At 42.8% G+C, this 19,921-nt stretch overlaps 1 protein-coding gene and 1 long non-coding RNA gene across 3 annotated transcripts in view; one reads left to right on the forward strand and one right to left on the reverse strand.

Annotated features, from left to right (window-relative positions):
- Positions 1-1,544: 1,544 nt before the first annotated feature.
- LOC140214020 (uncharacterized) lies at positions 1,545-16,090 on the forward strand. The gene is made up of 2 exons (XR_011890912.1): positions 1,545-3,395; positions 15,644-16,090. It is a non-coding gene; the product is annotated as an uncharacterized lncRNA (long non-coding RNA).
- The window catches only part of LOC126517592 (proton-coupled folate transporter-like), a 137,201-nt gene continuing 126,139 nt past the window's right edge, over positions 8,860-19,921 (reverse strand). For both annotated transcript variants that reach the window (XM_055064227.2, XM_055064228.2), the window contains exon 8: positions 8,860-19,414. In XM_055064227.2, the coding sequence (XP_054920202.1) occupies positions 19,312-19,414 (103 nt within the window). In that variant the 3' untranslated portion in view covers positions 8,860-19,311. The remainder of the gene's footprint in view (positions 19,415-19,921) is intronic.

The raw sequence follows: 19,921 nt of genomic DNA on the forward strand, positions 1-19,921 counted from the left end.
CTTCAATGCCCCCAGCGAATGCACAACTTTTTTGCACTGAAGAGGTGCCGAATGAGGTGAGACAGGCACCTACCTACCCATGTACCACAAAGCACACGGTAAGATGCATTGCATTGAAAGCACTTGCTTTCAATGCAATGCCTCGAGTGTTCACTGTCACGTAATTCAGGGAAAGGTTACGTTTGAGCAGCTTATTAACAAGGAAAGAAAGGCATGGTGGGCACGGTGGTGGGGATGAATACAACCATTTCGACGACTCGGTGGTTGAAGCATCCTGCTGCCATGTTTGATTTTCAGCTGCCAGTACAGCTGCATTCCAATGGTGTTGGAATGTCCAAGTGCTTGAAATGATCTTGGAGCCCTCCCCTTAAGTGTCTTGATAGTTCCTTTACCCTGAACATCAGCATTTGGGTTTCTTGGTTGGTCATTTTGAACTTTAGAACTAAATTTACAATTTAGAACGCGCTGACATTTACACTTGTTTATTCAGAAAGAGTGGACACACACACATGTATTGCTAAGTGCTACTCGAAGAAGATGTAGACCCTTGGATTTAACCCATATGTGGTCACTGCGTGATCTGAAGATGACAACATGCTCTGCTTTATGTTGGTGGACTTCGTGGCGAGTGCTTACTAGCCTTGTAAATATATCCTGTAAATAGTTTCCCACCTACTGTGATTCGTGTAAGAATGTAAACATACCAAAATAAAAAAGGGCGAAAAGAAATGAAGCCGATATGCAATGATGCCCTGTTTCAACTTACATTAATGCCCAGCTACCACAACCTTTTGTTGTACTGTGCCAATTACGTTATGCTAACGCCCAATGCTCTCAACCAACTAATCTTGCTTCTTGGACGATTTTTCTATCAATTCCGATGCAGCACCCATGGAGAATCCTAGAACACTTAAAATCCGGGCCACAGCTCCACTGCTGGCAATGATCCACTTCCAAATCTAGTACTGTCTTTTCTTCTAAGGTCACCTTCATGCTCATTCAGCTTATCGTTGAACTGATGGAAGTCAGCATTGTGTGTGTCCTCTTCTGTCACGTGTCTTATGTTGTGCTGTTCTAAATCCTTTACTGTATTTGAATGTTAAACGAAAATGAATGAATGAATCAAATCACTTGTATTTTAAGAAACAGATAACATACTTCTATATCTAATGGCTTGAATTGAATTTTGTGCTGGTAACATAAACCAAGTACCTTAAGCAGCTGAGGACTGTAATGCACTGATGCAATTTTTTAAAGGAACTGACCCCTCAGTGTCTCCGATTCCTTTTGCTCATGACATTGACATGGTCTTGACTCCGAGAGCCTTACAATGTCTTGAAGTAGCATACTGTGTTTATTTGCCTGCTCCAAAGATCATGTACTCTGTGATGCCATGAATGCATGCGACACTGGCTAAAACCCTAGTAACGTGTGTGCCACTCGCAAGAACCCTAGCAGAGGTTTAAATATGTGCGTACAGATACCTGAGGAAGTGGACTAAGAGAAGGCTGTCATTGTGGTGTACATTACATGTGCACACTCTGGCTTTAGTTTCCACTGCAGTGGGAAAAATTTAGTTCTTTCTTCTTTTCAAAAACTTAAGGGTATTGCGGACTGTCGAAACATCATTCATTTTTAATTGTGCAGCATAGTAAAAAAATAGAGAGAGAGAGCTTAATTTCTGCGATGCCTTACTTCTCTCTAGTCTGTTAGCTTAATCTTTTGTTCATGTGGTCATCCTCAATATGTTAACATGCATGCCAATCTTTGCGCTCCAAAATCATGGAACTGTCATTACAAAAACAGCTGTACAAACAGGCTGTTGCTGCTGGGTGAAGCCAAGTGGGAAGCTAAGTATACTGCAGTGTTTAATAGGTTGCGATGGTCTCTTGGTCCTAGGCCAATATACATGTGCCCGTCTGGCCTAATGTTGTTCTTTTGGTGAGCAGGACACTGTGTCATGTGATACAAGCCCAACAATTTATGTCATCCTGCTAAGATTTAGGAGACCTAGCTGGAATGCCAAATGCTGTTGTTTCCCTTGCGCTTCATTCTGATCAATGCTGCAATATCTTCAACATGGCAAACAGAGAACGAACAGGACACTTTGTTCGCTTCATTTGACGTGTTGAATGTAAAGCAATTAACCCATCTTAAAACCCTCCTGCAAAATCTGCGACATCCTTTTTTGTCAGATTCTTCTTCTACAGATCATCTCGCATTGTGCTGTATGCCTGTATCCGGAGAAGCTACCTCCTGCAAGTCTTTTATTTTGCAGCCCTAATTTCTTTCAAACAAATTTTGCAATTAGAAATTTTCAGGGTAACTGAAGGCACACAAAGAACTTAGGTACTCAACATGCATGCTAGAGTAAAGAGTTTTATTTTATTCCTTAGGGAAAAAGCAGCCATGGATCAAAGTACACTTTGGGGTACAAGCTTTTGTCATGCTTTTCTTGTCGATTATACAAAGCCAGTAGAAAATGCAATCAATGAAAACAAGAAATATTCGTTTACTTTTTTCTTTTCACGACAATGTCTCATTTTATCTTTCAGTATATATATATATTTTTTTGCTTTATGGTTGGTTGGATTCACATATTTCCTAATAAACAAACATAGGTGCTCTCAGTTGGTCTGGTTATCCTCATTTTTAGACTGCACTGCACAGGCTATCTCCATCAGACCAGACAGCATGGAAAATATTTCACTAATACAAGGGCATGGAACATTGATTCACATGCTCATGATAAGAGCATGATGGAAAGAGCATCCCCCCTCCCTCCTCGCTTTACCATGGAACATGAATCTCACAATAGATATTTGATCCACCTAAATGAAAGGCACTTAAAAATTTTTGCACCCATTTATGGTGTAATTTTGATGGACAAGAGTGACGACTATCATTTTGTGTACACTTGTGTGCATTTTGACACATAGAATTCTTAACAAAAACATTGTGAATCTTGTGTGCATTTGATTTCTATGCAGCTGTGTGTTGGAACACTGGGCTAGTCTTAGCATCGCGTACCATTCTCACCAGGCAAGTAGCAGACACACAGCACTAAATGGAAATGGTCCCATATCAGGAGGTCTCATTGCAGTCTTTGACTTTGGGAACTCTTTCTGTATATTAGCATAGTGTGATCTTTCTAATCATCACAATAAAACTGATTCTGATTCTGAATGTTTCAGCTATGCTCAGCTATGTTCAACTACGCCATTTGAAGAGGTCAAACAAATGCTGTGTGCAATGAAGAAAAGACTCGGCTCTTCAAGCAACTCCGAAACAAGGCTCGATCGTTTGCAGAAGAGTAGGTCTTGGTGGAGATGTTGCCACGCAAAGCTGTAGAGCAGACAAATTGCCAATGAACCAGGGCAACGCAGGCATTGGTGGTGAGCAGTTCGTCTCTTCTTCTGCGGTGTTTCGCGTCCCAACCATTAGGCCTCACACTGTAGGTACTGCATCCAGCCGCCCCGTCGAAGAAACACCGCAGAGAGCTTTAATGTTTGAGGAGTGAATGTCAACTTCAACTTAGCAGTGTTCTTAAAACAGCTTAAGGACGAGGATGAAAAGTACACATACGAAAGGACGGTGCACTTGACTTCCAACTAGAGTTTATTTCAAATGAACGGTCATTTTATACACATTGGTGCATCAGGCATGCATCATCCGAAAGAGTACACAATTCAATGAATTCACATGTCTACCGATATACCTGGAAAGAAATGACACCTCTTTTTCATGCAGCACCAAACAAGCAAAGCTGGCACAGTTATCAACTGCTTTGCTCATATAATACACTTCAACTGTTTCACATTCAACACCTGTCCTGCTGTGTGTGTACTTTTAGTCCTCAGTACTGATTCAAAAACACGGTCGAGATGAACCAACTCGCCCAAATCAAGGTACTCTTGCTTCAATTCAAGTACGGAATAATTTTGGCATAGGTGCTCAGGGGTGCCACTGACAAACTGATATTTGGAGCAATTTTCGGAGCAGCAAAATGTTAATTTTTAAGCAGTTTGGAGCCCCCAAATAAAGATTTTGGTGCACTTTGTCGCAAATGGATGCCAACTGCTAGACAGGCTATTTCAAAGACTTAAACTTGACAAGCGTTATTCAAGAAATTATTTGCTCGCTGTAAAACAATGTTGACCTGCCTCTAAATGCAATAAACTAGAAACTGAAATTTGGGTATCCCTTTAATTTAAGACAACAAGCTTGTTCACACAGCGTGCTGTAATTAGTTTATTTCAAATTATGCGAAGCTGCTTGGATGTCGCCTTTTGCATCATATGAATTGTTTATTGAGAGCTGCCAGCTTAGCCATATTTTCAGCAAGGCTAGAGCTAGCATCAGCAAGAAACACTGGGACAGACTCAATGTCAACCTCTTCTGAGCCAGGCCGGCCTTGATGGGCTCCTGGTAACGCTCAAGGATTGCTTTAGAAACCATGCACTTTTCAATGGTGTGCTTTTCCTCATAAAGCTGAAACCTCTGCTCAGCAACTGGCTGATTCCCAACTGACGCCGACTGATTATTCGGACACAAGCAATTCAGGCAAGCTTGATTACTCCGATTACTTTGGGGCACCTTCACTGACCCATAAGTACCGCCAAAATTTCGGACACCTTAGAGGGCCCATCACCAAGTCTGGCCAGTTTGAGCTGACAAGCGCAGAGCATACAATGCGCGGCAACGATCGTATTTGCAAGAAATTATATTGTTACGCGCCACGGAAAGGTCTGAAATTTCAATCCGAACGTGTTTTCCTTTCTCCTCGTGTCCCAGCGCCTATGTACTCGGGTCCGCAGTGTGACGTCGCTCGTGGCAACACATAAGTTTGAGAATTATTCAAAGCACCATCTGTTATTTGTGTGATCTGTTGCTTGAATTGACAAACTGAGGTTTAGAGAAATAATAAAACACACAAACAGAATGCCTGTGTTTTTTGTTTTACTTCGCACCAAAGCAGGAGAGATGTGCTTCTGCTTAGCCTGCTTGTTCCTACGGTTTTGCAGTCACGTGTGCAGGTATCGAAGCTGTGCCATTTTCTACCACGTTCCAGTGCGCGATCATGCTCGGCGGTCTGCTTGTGCCTGCTTCAGTATTCGTGTAGCATTGAATTATACCACTGGTCATGTGTCCCTGTGCACAGCACGCAAAATCATGTGCTGCACAAAACGAGACATCACAACCGCTCGCGTGCAATGCTGTCGCCGGAAGTGCGCAGCGCCAAAAAAAAAAATAGAGGAGAATGCGGGGCCTGTGACATATGCGTCACGCGATCCTCGAGGTCCGGTATGGGAGAACGCAGAGAAGGAATTTCGCTTGCGGAGGCTAGACAGGGCGAGTGGAGAGAGCGTCTTGCTTGGCAGTAGAGCCCGCCTGCTGAAATCATAGGTTCATGGCACTGAAATATTTCTATCTCGGCTATTAATGAGCCGATTTGAAATTTTTTTTCGCCTGAACGCTCCCTAGAGGACATGTAACAACCTGCAGCGTGTGACCAAAATTTACTATGAGGCCTGGTGAGGGGCCGTTTAAGGAATGCGGTTCAATAATTCGCACTCCGCCTGCACGATTGCATGCTAATTTGACTATCGAGTTGAGCGTCAATAGTGATATTTTGGCTTTGATACGCAGCTGGTATCACCACGGCAAGGTATTCGACCATGTTGCTGATAACCCCTCGAAACCGAAACTAGCAAAGCCCAGTTAATCAAGCACAGACTGCACCCATACCGTAATATAACGGAATCCCAGCAAGCCATTCGTGAGTCCCGCAGTGCTGGTTCCATGTGTCCAGCGTTTGTTCATTCATGCGTTAAATAGTGGCATGGTACTACTTCCAAGTTGTTTAACAGCTGGTACTTCGGAGGTACCTCCAATACCTGCACCGACGAGGACAATGGCTGTTGCTAAAGATAAAGCGGCTGCCATTCGGCAATGATAGCGCGGTCGACCTCTGGGCTGCAATTTTGTAGCACTGCATGGCTTGATTCTATATGCCGCCCTTATCATCTACCATTCACGGCCGGCTGTACCGTTGAAAACGGAGGCGGAGCGCCACTCTTACCAATGACAAAGCACAAAAAGGAGTGGCACCGGAAAAGGCATTGCTACAAAGTGCATTCGATGCATGCACTGACTGTATTTTCAACTATCTGGGGCAACTGCATGACAAGGCACTGTGTCAGGAAGGCTATCGTCTGTCAATGTCTCGTGCCAATCAGACGAAATGTCACGCAAGCGATCGTCCAAAATATAAAGCCGACATTTGTCAATGCATTGCTGCATGCACGTATGCTTACCTACGATCTGGGGATGTATTCTGCGACCATGACTTTCGGCAATACTGTCGCCTTGGCCATGCCTTCACCATTGGCGCATGCCGATTGGCTGTTTTAGCAAAACGGACGAGCTGCTTGGCTGGTTGAGCACTACCTCCTCCGATTTTGCTCAACCAGCCAATCAACGTGTGCCTGAGGGCAATACTATTGCCGAAGCAACACAGTCACCAAACGTGATTGTTGCAGAATCAGGGTTGCCAGGTTTGGCTACTGCACGCCAAACTGGCTACTTTTGAAGGCTTGTGGCAGGAAAATTTTCATGGTTGGCTACTTTCTGGCTACTTTAAAATCAACATTCTTCTACAAGAACTACAAACAAACCAGACAAAGCATAACAAATAAATGGTACAATTCGCTGTACTATGCCTCTTATGCCACACACGAAGTGGAACGACCATCCTGACTTTGTCTATTTGGAAGGGAGGATGCAACCTCCATCTTGCAACTGACGAAATTCCCTCAACAAGAACACCTTGTGGCTCCATTCCATGGAAGGTCTCCTCTTATAGGCGATTCCTCACAAAATTATAAGGTGGGAACAGAAGTTTTATTACGGTGCCATGATGAAATTGAGTAAAGGCATGTGAGAACATATCAATGTACAGCTATAAAATTACTAGCAAAACACTTTTCTTAAGTCATAAGAAATCCTGACTAGTATATGATATTCCCTTGCAAAGTTGAGATATGGCACAGGGATATATTGATGAATGACTAAACAGCGAGAATTGTACACACAACATATTTGCTGGTACTAGAGCTCAGTGAGAACCACTTATGTTTACCTTAATAATTTATACAGGGATAACAATTCCTGAATACGAATGCAGAGCTACCAGTTCTAACTCGACCTCTGAAGTCGCATTTTAAATAAGTCGAAGCACACTAAACATAACAGATCCGAAAGGAGCAGTTCATAATTGGCTACTGCAATGTTTTCCCCTTAAGTTGTTCGCCATGGTGGCATCATGGCGACATTTTTTACTACCTTTTAAGCACCTGTAATGAGCTGGCTACTTTTATGACTATTTTTCGCGATTTCCTGGCTACTTTTCCCTTTTTGGACCTGGTCACACTGCGTAGAATACGTCCACTGGTCAGCCTGTATCTCTTATCATATGCCGTCGCTCGCAGATGCAGATGCGTCTGATGCTGGTGACACAAAATCCCACAAAAGCGAACATATTTCTGAAAATGGTAATTGAAGAATACGACACACCTTTTTTAGCCACTCGTGGAATAAAGCCACTTGTTTTCTGGTGATTTTGGATATGTCGGACTCACGATTATTCGGTCATTTAAGCAGTCACCATCAAGCCTGAATAATCAGCCGCCGACATATACTGTAGATAACGTGGTTCAATTCATTGAGCCACTTTAGTCATGGGCTATGCACATCTGCCAGACTACTGCGCCCACACACATATTGCACAGGCGCTAATTTTGGTGCACTTTGGTCCAAAATCGTATTATTTTATCAGGATGTTACAGGAACTCTCGTTTGGCGCACAATTGATGAGAGAGATAACATGTGAAAGTGAAGGAAGAAATGAAGCTGAGAGCCAAGGCTATGCTTTGTAATGGCATATGTTTAACATGTGCACTGCAATTCGCTAATTTCAAGGAAACGAGTTTCTGTGCAAGATATGTGCCATTTTATAAGGTGGTGTGATCTCGCCATTTTGATATTCAGGAAACACAGGAGTTCAACATATTCAATACCCCCTGGGATATGCTAAGTCCTCTCACGCACACATACAGCTGCACGTGCAGTACTATTGCAGAATTCACAGGGCTTGAGACCATGAGCCATTTTTTTACTTTTCTTGTACGCTAGAAGAGCTGAACTGGTCCAGAAAAAAGCTTCAACTATTAATTTCTGTTGTTGCACATGCCTCCAGATGCCTTCACATTAAAAAAGTGCCCCACCTGCAGCTTAGCCATGTGTACAACACTGTACTTCCACGCAACCTACAGGAAAAGGTACTTTCAGGGATGGAGAAGCTGCAATAATAGCACTTTTTTTTTTTTTGAAAGTCCACCATGTTTTTATTGCACATGATTAGGTACTGTATGCCTTTCTTTGTTGTAAAATAGAGGCTAGAAAAGAAAAGGTATGTTGTGTAACCTCGTGTACAACAAGGTGCAGTCAACTGAAAAAGTTTACAGACCACAGGTTCTGAATATCTTTGAGGCCTCTGAATGTCCTCTGGTATTAGAACTTCCAGTTCATACCAGTAGTAACTATACACAAACAACATAGTGTTGTTTATGGGTTTTTTTTTGGCTTTGCTCAGAAACTGCATAGAAATATAAAATTTTCTCTGATACTGTGGTCCACAAGCTTTCGCGGTTGACTGTACATTGTCGACTTGGGGAAGCAAGCCTACAAAATGTCTTAGCAATTGTGAACCAAGATGGCCACCGTTTTGTCTAATGCAACTTCAATTAAGGTAGAAGACAAGTTTAGTTAAATTGACACACAAAGGAGAGAAGGGAGCTTCGTTGCAGAGATCACCCTTTATTACAGAGCCAAAAATAAAAGCTTCTTTAACAACCAATAATACAGGCTGTTACTTGAGTGCAGGCAAGAAGGCAAACTCACAGTCAACAGTTGTGGCTCACAAGCAGCACTCTGTTATAAAACATAACTCCGTGTACATTTATTCACAGCTACATTTTGCAACAGTGGTTATACTTAAGGCTTCATTTAAGCCAGCACCAAATTGCTAGCTATTCAATCAACAACCTTCTCAATTGAAGGCAGAAGCAGGTAAAAATGATTAAAATGTGCCACAGTGCATCAGCCCAAAGGGTAACAAAGAAATAATAATAATTAAAAAAATGCGCAAGTGTATATCCAAGAAAAGCAAGGACTAGATAAAAACTACCAGAATAGGCATTTCTAGATGGGCTTAGAGCTGCATGAGTCACCCATTTTATAAAATAACACTAAACAAAAGAGAATCACAAAATTTCACACGAGGGCAAGACTGATTTGGCAAGCCTGGCCTAAAAAAAAAAGAGCAAGAAGTAGTTTAAGGAAAGACCATTCGCCATTCTGGCATCAATATTTCTCTCGGAGGAAAAACTCAAAAGAAAACTCGTTTCCCTTTCCAACACACCCGCCTTTGCAATCAGCTCATGTGTTGTTCGGTTCCTCAATACATCCGGCGCTTCATGAGCTGGTCATCACAGTTGTTACATGCAGCACAACAATACAGATAACGAAAGACCTAGTAAAACAGCAAGCAGAGAACATAGCACAACAAACAGCGAGAGCTCAGTGCAATCCCTAAAATTAATATTGCAGTCAAGAGCAGCGAAGGCACACATCTGTTCCAGAATAATGCTTCGCAATTCATCATCGCTGGCCTGATTCATGTCCACTGCAAAATGAAAGACTCCTCATGTTTCATTAGTCAAGAGAGTCGTATGACTGAAGATGTTCTAATCTCACCTCACCATGGAATTTCCTACAAAAATCACTGGGGGACTCTGGTGCTGGTCCAGCTGTCACGGCAGTGCATGGATTTGTCTAATCTTTGAGCTCATGGCTCCAGATGTTCTTGTTGAAACATTTATTCCACCATATCTTTCCAAATTCCCCAAGCAACCGTATTTTCCGAAATGCACAAAGCCAATTAATATTTGCACACACACATAATCATTGTGAATTGTTGCATTTATAATGCAATATATTTTGTTGAAAGTGATCGACCTGCAAAGTGATAAAGCTGTTTGAAGCCAGGAGGAGGATGTTTAAGCAAATCCCCATAGTACCCATGCTGGCTAAAACACCGTGCTTTGCGGCTACTGCAAACACTAGCAGCACAGTTCAAGCTAGTAATTTTTGTAGGTAACTCTGTGTGCCACACCACCTAAAGGTCTGCTGTCCTTGGCCGGTTATCTTTTCTTAACCTTTAACCTCCTATAGATGAGCTGGGCGAGTCCACAATAAAAAGTACCAATTTATCACAGCAAGGACAATCTTGGTGCGTCCACACACCTAGTTCTGTTTTTCTGTCGTAGACAGTTCCGAAAAACATATTGCCACCTGCAGTAGTAGGCACAGTGCAAAAGAAGAGGCAAGAACAACAAGAAGGAAGAAGTGTGCATGCTACCCCCGCCCGCTCGATAGCCAGGTCCCACCGCCGTGTTTTTCGGGAGCCAGCTGTCTGCATTAAACGTCGCGAGCCCTCTTTGAAGACACACTTCACAATATGAAATCTCAACAGAGGCCTTTTTAAAGTTTGCAAAAGAAAAAAAGGCGTCGCTGCTGTCATTTCGGGACACAATAAGTGAGGCCACATTAAGTGAGGCCTTCCTAAAGACTAAATGTGATCCCGCATGGCAATGAACTCTCACAGGGCATAGAAGTCGTGTTTGGGATGTTCCATATTTTTTTTCTTTATTGGTGCTAAAAAAGGCAGCTTCAAGCTGTGCAATGAAGTCAACTTTATTTAGCATTAAAAATATTTTTGATGTGTGTTCTCTAAATGAATATATAATTCTGAATATGTTTCTGGCATTTATTTATCAGCTGATTCATCAAGCATTAAAAAAATCTGTATTTTGAGAATGCTTTTTAAAAAAATTAATTTGGCAGTCAAAAGGGAGATGTGCCAAACTCCACACCTTCCGTTTGACCTTAAGCTGCTTTCTTCTGGTCCACTTCTCTAAAATTACATTTCTGTAAAGCTGTGCCATATAGAGTTTACTACGTCCCTTATAAATGTTATCTCATCAATTACACTGAATTGTGTCACTCTGGCTCTAGATGCTTGAATTGACTGCCTTAATTGTCAGTACAAAGTGACTTCAAAGTGGATTAAGGATATGAAACCCTGATTAAATCCGTGACATTTGTAAGCACCAGGGTCCAAGTTATTGCAAGTCGACTGCGGTGTAAAATGATAAATAAATAAAGCTTGTCTTTTCTTCCAACCAGTCTTTTGTCAAAGGCAGTTGTTGCAATAGGGAACTGTTGCCAATTTTTTTGGTGTCACACCCATCACAAATAGATAACATTGTTCAGATGTCCTGCATTCTCTTGTGTAGACCGCTCAGTAATAAATTGTCTTGTGGTGCCCAAAACATTGGATAAATGCTTTCTTTGATGAATATTCAGTCGTGCCAAGTGCGGCGAGATGAGAGATGTTTACTGAGTCAGCAATTTTATCAGTGGATACAACTAACTTGACGATCGAGATCGATATCTTACCAGTGCCTGTCATCCCTCCTATGCTTTCTCTCAAATAAGATGGACTGATGGGCTTACTAAGCTCACTGATGTAGGTAGAGAAGGCACAGGTGCAGGGACTGCTTGGGAAAAGGATGTTCCAGAGAAGGTTTCATTAGGCCTGTGATGACAACGATCGGAAGCGCTCTGGAGCAAATGACAATGCGCCAGCTCATTAATAAATCTGCTGAGTGTGCACCCCCAGACGCAACACGTTTAAATCAATCGTATGATGGAACCCCATCAGGTTGGGAAAGAATGTGATGAAAGATGATTACAAACGCCGACAACAAAAGATTTAGTGAGCTTAACATTATGGCTTCCACACGGGAGCATTGTTCACAACATAATTAAAAGAAACAAAAAAGTAGATTAAGTATGCCACATAATGTGGCCGAGATGCTTAGCATATATGGGTGGTAAATTACCATCATTTCCGTTGAGAATGCCCGTCACAGTTTAAATGTGTAGCAGGCTCTACATAAAGATGCATGATTATACAGTTGACTGCCATTAATTTGACCCTGATGCGACCAACGAAACTGATTGAATTATTCGACGGGTGAAATTAAACAAAATTAAAAAAAAAACACCGCTGGTTCATGTGGCAGTATTTGCCCTATTCTACCACGCCCCCAAATCGAACGTGCATGCACTTTCTAGGAATTAAAATAGTTAAGTAATGTAGGAATAACAAATCTAACATGCACCAGATTTTCTTGGAAGAAAGATCGTTGCACAAAGACAGCCAGTTTTCTAAAATCAGCTTTGACACACGTTTTATTTAAACATCAGCTACGCCGCAATACACCAACGTTATGCGGTAAAGCATGCAACCGTTGCTAAGGCAGTTTTGATATTATGCTCGATTGCACTGTGCAGGTAAGTTTTGGCCCAATTTTCTTTAAAAAAGAAAGGCATGCCTAAGAATCAGGCAAATTTCGTAATCAAACGCTGTGAGCTACAGTTATTGCTTGAACATCTGTCTAGGACGGGCCAAAAATGGACGAGAAATGATTTGTGTTTACTGATGTGAGATGATGCATTCACTGTCCCCTAAGCTCCGCCGGGATGACATTGCCACTAAAGGGGTCGCTGTTGGGGTCACTATAGGGGTCAGGCTTACGTGTGTTGAGTAGTACTGAAATTGGGGGTCATAGGAATGCATGGGTGCTGGCCGAGACCTTAGGTCGGGATCAAATTAACGGAATTTGAATTAACAGAAGTTTACTGCATTCTTTTCTTTTGCAATCACACGTTCCTGTTACCTGTCGATATTATGGCCTGATGAAACACAATGCATCAGCAAGAAAACACAACGATCTCATTGTGATCAAGGTTCGCATGTAGGAGCCCAAACATTAACATCAATTACTAAATCTTTTGTAGTCTGTGTTTGTCTTCATACTGTGTCGAGACAACAGTTCGGGATCGGTGCTTATGCAAGAAAGACTAGCAGTGCAAAAGGCCTGCAAATGTGTGCTTGCAGGTGCTGTTAAATGGTTTAGTACGTGGCCTTACGCTGTTTGGCTATGAGCATCCATGTTATTTCTCATCGTGCTTCTTAAGGAGTGTTTGAACAGCAGTGCCACCATGTAAAGGCTGAATGCAAGACAGTGACCCAGCAGTAGCTATTTGAAAAGCAAGCATGAGAGGCTTATTTAGGGGTGCAGAAGAAGAGTTCACTTCCGGAATAAAAAATAAAAAGTGCCTATGGTACTTGGTGAAATTATACAAAAGCAAGCAAAATATTTTTCTAAAAAACAAAAATACAGATATCTCAAAATGTTTTTTAAATTGACACAGAAGAACCTAAAAGAAAGGACTAATAAGGAGCAAGTAACAATGCACAACCAGCGCATACACTTGAATGGCTTTCCATAAATAAGGCGACCTAAACTTTGAGTAATACTGCAGCTGCTGCTGCATGGCGCCTGCACCTATGCAGAGTCAGTAACCAAATCACGGCAACACTTAACCCCCTAACAATAGAGCGTTTTAGCCTGTCCAAGAACTTCTTACCTTTTGTGATTCACTGGCTTACTGGAGAGTTATACGGTAGCAACATCTTATGCTCCTTCATCGAACCACAAAGCCATTTTTGCATTTTTGTGCTTCACGAGTGTTCTCGTAGAAAAAAAAAGAAAAGTCACGATTACACCGCTGCCATAAATTTACACCAGCAGCGAAGTAGATCACACTTGGTTACTGCAAAAATGGCTATGTTTGTCCGGCTGAGATCTGTGCCACCAGGTGGCGCCACCAACCCGGCTTCTCATGTTTGCATCATCAGTAATTGGGCAATCTGCAAATGGTAAAAAGTTTGCGGACAAGCTAAAACTCTCTAATAACAAGGAACAAAAGTGGATACCTGATATGTCTGGATTAAAACATAAACTAAGAAACACTCCAGTGAGTGAATGCACTTAAAATCACAGCATGCAGGAGGAGGTCACTCACAAACAGACAAACAGAACAAACAAACAGCCAACAAAATGTAGTCAGAAAACAAACACAGTTGCCCAAGTAATGCAAGCCTTCTGAAGCCGAGCCCTCGGCACATGCCATAGTCGCAAGCATGCAGGACATTTGATTGTCTGTGTACGAGCTCAAAGCTCAAAGGTTACGAAAAAGAACCACTCACTAGTCTTGGGAAGCTTTAGTAAGCACGTACAGCCAGAGCTCAATAAAACGAACACCGATGTAATGAATTATCAGTTATAACAAAGTAAATTAAATATGTTTCTCACCGTTATCAGAATATAAGCAGTATGTGCTCATAAGAAATATCAGACCAATAACTTTCTCACCAGATGCAACTTCATTATAATGAGGTTTGACTGTACCAAAGAGTAGTGCCAGTTGCTCTTGGGTATGTAAAGTCTAGGAGAGGCCTTGGCCAGTGTGAGCTGTGTTTAATATAGCCACATTGTGTCACGCGTCCCGCCACTCTTCACCCCACCACCAAAGTGCCCTTATTTGACTAATTCCACATGTGCACTTTGGCTGTTGTTTTCCTCTGCATCTTGCGTTCTTCAATAAACTTTACTTGGTAGTGCACATTTATTGGTCCCATTTTCTCATCTGTTCAAAAGAATAGACCAATGGGCTTAATTGATATTGCATTATGTAATGTGGAGCGCATACGGGGCACACAATATGACGGAGAAGATTCCATGTCTTCCGTCTTCTGCTCTTCCCTGTCTGCGCAACACATCGTGTAATCTGTCCATTGTTTCCTGCGCCACGTGGCGTCATGCAACCACATCAACTCATGCAGCTTTCGATTCTGCTACACTACCGTTCTCGCAGAGAGACTTGTTTCAGCCTAAGCCCATTGTATGAGAGTCACTACAAGCTCACCCACAAGGCATGCCCAACAGATCTGCCCTTGGCAGCTTGCTGACAACAAATAAACACATTCGTGGTGCTCCACTGACCACAGCACAGAATCAAAACTCATGACAGCTACGCACAAAAGGCAACACAATCAGGCTGGTGTCTCAAAAGGACTCCCCGTGTGGAACTTATTTTGGCCACTATGCTGCAACAGGTACTCTCTGACATAAGCACACACATTCACAAAGCCATCAGGTCAGCTGGCTTGCACTACATGTTGACAGCTGTCCATGACAGAAAAAGGTGAATCAAAAGCTGGCAGTCTTTGCTTTCCTGTTAGCTTTAGGAGCACTCAAACATCAAGATGTCATCTCAAAAGCAGCAAAAGGTTATCTGGTATTTGTTGGCGAGACCACAGGAAACAGTATCCTGCTACATCATTATTTCTCAATGCACACAAGCAAGCAGTGCTCTAGCCATAATGTGCTTGACCTCGACATTGCTTCAAAGGCTGCCACTGTTACACTGTGAACATCACAAAATGTGACGCCACAAATGCCCAGGTTAGTACTGTATTTTCCATTGTATATGTAAATTTTTTTTCTGAATTTGTGTAAATGTCACATGTTTCTTCTGAATTTTTTGTCGGTGAGTCTTATAGAAGTGTGCGACTTATGTACGTTTTCTTTCTTTCTTTTTTTTTCAGAAAGAACTGCTATCAAAATCGGATTGGATGCTATGGCCACATAAAGCACGCTGAATTGACCTGCTCTGGCAGTTGCTAGGGGTTGTGTGCGCACTGTGGAGGTACCGGGTTCTTCTTGTGATGGAGCTGCCGAGCGCCATGTTTGGATGGAGCAGCAATGCAAGCGGCGGCAGGCCAGCCACAAGTAGACTGACTCCAAAGTCATCCCATCTGCAGGTCGTTTTCAAGATATGGCACACGCCGCTGCGCAAGCTACGCAGTTGCTGCCGGAGTACAAGCCGCACCCCCCTCCCTCTCGCACTGCCTTCCCGCTTTCCTCTCTCGTGTGCTATTCGGTTCACCGTTGCACACTTTCACTCGCACATACAGCATACGGCGCGTGGGGATGATTTTCTCGCCCTTGGACTTTAAGCGAAACAATGCGGTGAACATGACGGCGGAAGTGCGCCTGGAGTGTCCAGATCATTGCTTGCGAAGTGAAACATCACTGTATCTTATTTAAATTGCGTACCAAATGAACAGGTGCATCTTGTACGCCGGTGCGACTTACACACGTTTTTTTTTAGAGACTGCAGTTTTGAGGCAGTTGCAAGCTATAGACCGGAAAATACAGTACTACACATGGTGGTCATGCTACACTTCATGCATTAATTTTTTATGTACTCGCTTTTTCTGATCGGTTAGGATGCAGAGAGGCAAGAGGGCATTGTCAGAAAACCTCAAGACAGAAAGTGCGCATAGTACCAGCTAAGAAATATGAAGCACAAGTTCCGAGGAAGGGGCGATGGAAAGAAAAAAAAAAAGCACCATTTACCAGTCCTGTGCATTTTATGGTTTACTCAGAGCCATAGCTAGAAATTTAAAGTACTGTAATCTATAACAGCAACAGCTGTTACAGGTTCTTCCCTTTAGCCAAGATGATGTGGTTCTCGGTTGCCGATATTATGCTGCCCTCTAGTGGGTCTAATGCAAAACACGTAAGTAGAGCGTATTCAAAGACAAGCTAGTTAGTAGGTGACCATAATTAAAAACAGAATAAAAATAATTGAGAATAAAAAGAAAACAATAAAAATGGGGCTTGGAACTGAGAAACATACAAGGCGCGCTCACGTGGTAGTGCATGAAAGTGACATTTCCTACACATCTGGAATTGACAGTGGTCATCCTTTGTCTGATGTTTCCTCCCTGCTTTCGCAGTTGGCACTCCTCGACTCTTGCATTTCATCCATTTTGTTGTTCTTTCCCCACATTTATGCTGCAACCAATGCAGTACTAAGTCAGACAGTTGAGAGTGACAGCCTGCACTATGTCCAAGACTCATTTCTGTGTTTTCACACTACTTTTTCCATGATGGATGCATAAGAACAAAAAACAAAGACATCAAATAGGGCACCTGGTTAGGAATGTTGCTAAATGTAATCAATGCCGATGGGTTTTCGCTCACAAATAGTCTGCCATTTCACATGTTCTTGTCCTCGATTTACACATAAAAACCGCCGAATATCAAGTTGTTGCATCAAACATGAAATAAGTAAACAAACAACCATCTGTGCTGACGACAGCAAGGGAGGGTAGTGCAAAACTAGAATTGTCAATGAAGTTAGGGAACACTAGGCTCATAGACTAGGCAATCAGAAAGCTTCACAAGAAGTGGCACTTCGTGTTGGGCTAGTTGGTTGACAGATAGCTATTAGACGAGGGGTGCAAATTAGGACGGGACGCATCTTAATTTGAGCCCCTCGTCTAATAGCTTCATAATCAGGAGCTTGCTGTTACTGTGACGAGAGTAACGACTCACACACCCATGGGGAAAAGGCCAGGGGATCTCTTTGTGTAGGATTTACGTCTTCCTGAAATACAACAGTTAGTAAAAAAGGAAAGACCCCGTACAGTTCCTTGATTTGTCCATGTATTTCTTTGCATTCTTAATCCTTTCAACGCCGTGTACGAGTCTTTCTTGGTTACAATTATTTTTTTATCAAAAGATGCCAAGGACGAGTCTGACGTGTTCAAGCGTTTGGGGGCTCATTCAAAGTGCCGGTAACAAGCTGGGCTTGTCCGCTCCATTTTAACATTTAAGAATTTCTCTCTATGGCTGCCTAGAGGGCCTAGCAAGTCCATTCATCCGCCAAAAAGGGAAATGGCAGCTTCCAGTAGCATATTGCCATGCTCACCACAAAAATATGGATATAAATTCATTGAGTCATCAAGCTCAGAAGGCTTGCTTCTGCATCAAAACATTGACAGTGATGGCAGTGTTTCCAGTGCATGTTTAAAGCTCTAAAATGTATGTGTAGTATCAAGGATTTGCAACAGAAGTGAACCGCCACTCTAAGAAGCCTGTGGTATACCTTGTGGATTCCCTTTCACTGCCTCAGGCATGGTAAAAGTTCTACAGAGAGACCACCTTATGGTCCAGCAAAAGACCTAGCCATGTACGGTGGCTTGAAAGCTTTAAATGTCACTTGTGCTTAAAAGAATAGGAGTACCTAGCAAATACAAAGGAACGCAGATGCCATGTGCCTAACAGTACTGTTGAAACCGATGCAGTAATGATTTAAAAAAAAGGTTTAGAATGAAAACATTTCTGGCTAGAATGCCACATTTCTGGCCAATTCCAAGTCGCCCTCTTCACCTGTCTTGTTTGAATAGCTGAGGTGCCTTGCCATTTCATGCACTTTTTAGGAAGCACCATATAGCAAAGGAAGTTTCATACTGTAGCTGGGCAACATGCTGGCTGGTTAATATTTCCAGATCACTCTTACAGTATTCTGCGATTCCACAATAAAAAAAATTAAATTAAAGGGTTTGTCCCAAAGGAAAAAGACAGGCTGCAATAAGTTCCACATTAATTTGACAAACAAGCTCCAGAATAATTTAGACTGCCTGGATTTCTTTAACGTTTGCACGCAAAGCAAAGTGCCAGAGTGTTCTTGCATTCCGCACCCTTCAGAATGCGACTGCCACAACCGGGATTCCAACCTGCGACCTTGTGCTCGAGCTGCAGAATGCCTGAGTTGATACTGCGGATGGATACTGCAGGGGTTTTCCACACCCGGTGTCAAATGTGCAACAGTTGTGCCCTGGATGATACACTCCAAACAAAAAGAAGTTTGGACTCTTTGGGGCATACTTGTTTCCAAACAATAATTATCATGCGCCTTGCTTGCATTTCCTTTCTTGAAAACTCTGTGCTTGCTACTTTCCTGTACAAGAACGCTGCGTCACGCCAATAATGCACATGCCGTTCGGGGCCAGGATAATTTACCATGCACGCAGCATTAAAGAAAGGCACGCAAGATGGGTGACGATTATGCTTTGGGGACAAGAGAGGCCCTAAAGCATGTAAACTTTTTCTTAGGGTATAGCGCAACACACGATGCCCTGCTCTGGAGTGAGCTCACCGGGTTGCACGTTTAGAACCTGCCAACAAGACTATATCCACAGAGCAATGAGTAGGTGACCTCCACCTGCTGCTTGGCACTGATGGTTGGACTAGTGCCCTGGTACCGGTGCTCTGTGATTCTAGAATCCCAGGCAGCATTTTGGGTGCCAAGCACTCGGCATTCAGGAGACATGCCCTGTAACAGTATGGGCCTGCGAGAACTGGGCAGGGTAGCCCATCCCTGATGCAGAGGGCGGCGAAGAGGCATTCCTGATCACATCCTTCAAAGTGAGTGCGGCAGCTGGTTTGTGGAACCGTCCCGGTCGGGCTCGAGGATGGTCTCGTCCTCGTCTTCGGGGTCGGCATGAGGCATCTGCAAGCAGAGTCTGAAAACATGCAAGAGTAAACTGTTGCTTGACGGCTATCAAGAGTGCACAAACATTCCAGTGTTCATAGCTGTTCCTGTGCAAAAAAAATTCAAGGCCTTCCAGAAACTTCAGACCCCTACGAAGCACTTTCAAGAGCCAGAGAGTCAATTAACACTTAAAGGTTATAATGATAGCTGCCACCATGGTTGGCTGTGGTTTAAAATTCATCCCACTGCTCCCATGATTCTGCTGTTATCTGGTCAGACATGCCTGTGTCACTATAAGCTTGGCAACAACTTTCATGGAGTTACCGATACAGCTAATGGGACTAATGTGAGAGCATTAACGTGATACACTCGAACCCACTTATAACGACACCGGTTTTAACAACATATTGGTTATAACAATGAAAAGCTGCTGCACCGTCGACTTATGCATGTTTTCCATGGTCAAATAACTCGCTTACTACAATGCCCCAATGCCACATTATCGGTTATAACGATGAAGTCTGGCTGCTGGGTGTCC

This window comes from Dermacentor andersoni, chromosome 11, assembly GCF_023375885.2.
Source record: "Dermacentor andersoni chromosome 11, qqDerAnde1_hic_scaffold, whole genome shotgun sequence".
Lineage (NCBI taxonomy): Eukaryota > Metazoa > Arthropoda > Arachnida > Ixodida > Ixodidae > Dermacentor > Dermacentor andersoni.